The sequence below is a fragment of the Mus caroli genome, chromosome 4 (genome assembly GCF_900094665.2).
Source record: "Mus caroli chromosome 4, CAROLI_EIJ_v1.1, whole genome shotgun sequence".
In the NCBI taxonomy this organism is placed as follows: domain Eukaryota; kingdom Metazoa; phylum Chordata; class Mammalia; order Rodentia; family Muridae; genus Mus; species Mus caroli.
The window spans coordinates 50,186,419-50,187,519 of NC_034573.1; the positions used below are offsets into that span (position 1 = coordinate 50,186,419).

A 1,101-nucleotide genomic window follows, 5' to 3' on the forward strand; every position below is an offset into this window, starting at 1 on the left:
CCTCCTTGAAACCAGTGCCCTGGCAGCGGGCCAGGCAGGTCGCGGTGAGCTCGGGGAGGCCAGGCTGGGTGCAACCCACCAGCGAGGGCTTGAAGAGCATCTCAGAGCAGCGGAAGCGCTCCTGGCCGATGGTAATGATCTTCCCATCTGGGAGCTCGTAGTCGACCTGCAGCTCNTCTAGGCCCAGGCTCATCTCCTCCTCGGGCAGCAGCGCGGCATAGCAGCACTTCTTCTTGATGTGTTCTATGATGTGCAGGTGGTCGTCTGAAAACTTGTGGCCTGCCTCATTGAGTAGCTGCATGAGGTAGTTGGTGAGGTCGCAGCCCGCATAGTCTACACGGCTGGGCAGGCCCGGCAGCAGGTCCCCTTCAGAGATGGGCACCACATGCGACACGCCGTGTCCGCTCTCCACCACCAAGCCGGAGGTCTTGCCATATGAATAGATGGACAGCAGCGCCTGGGAGGTCACATGCATGGCAGGGATGCCGAAGGTCTCGAACAGGAGCTCAGCGTACTTCTCCCGGTTGCTGGTGGGGCTGAGCGGAGGGTCGGACACCAGCACCGCATGCTCTTCAGGCATGATCTTCATAGCGGTGTGGAAGATGTACTCCCAGATGTTCTGGATACAATCCCAGTCCGCCACAACTCCGTGCTTCAGTGGGTTAACCAGCTTCAGAGATGCCTCCATGTTGAGCAGCTCATGGCCTACGTATGTCTCCTTGAAGTTGTCTCCAGCATCCGCAGCCATCTCAGCGCTGCGCTTGCCCACGGTTGAGGAGATGAAATAGGTGGGCCTCGGCTCTCCTGCATAGCCGCATTTACAGTACTGAGAACCCAGGTCAATGACCAGGGCCTTGATCTTCCGTATTTTCTTGGGTTTTGTCTTCAGTTGAGTGGAACCTGTGTCCCGGATGCCAGCAGCCTCGGGTGCTGGCAGTGTTCCTGCCTCTCCAGGGTCGCCCTGGGCTGTGCCCATGGGCTTAGGGCTAGGGCTGTTCTTTGTCGCCATCTGCCTCCCTTCCTCACCTTCCTACATCCATACCCTAGAGCTCCTGGGGAGAAATGAGATCCCAGCTTCAGCAGTGCCTTGGCAACCACTTG

At 58.6% G+C, this 1,101-nt stretch overlaps 1 protein-coding gene across 1 annotated transcript; it reads right to left on the bottom strand.

Moving 5' to 3' along the window:
* Position 1: 1 nt before the first annotated feature.
* Actl7b (actin like 7B) lies at positions 2-1,082 on the bottom strand (the record flags this gene model as incomplete). Its single annotated transcript, XM_021161193.1, has 1 exon — positions 2-1,082. A coding segment is annotated over exon 1 (1,008 nt), but the record flags the coding sequence as incomplete, so codon positions are not given.
* Positions 1,083-1,101: the final 19 nt, after the last annotated feature.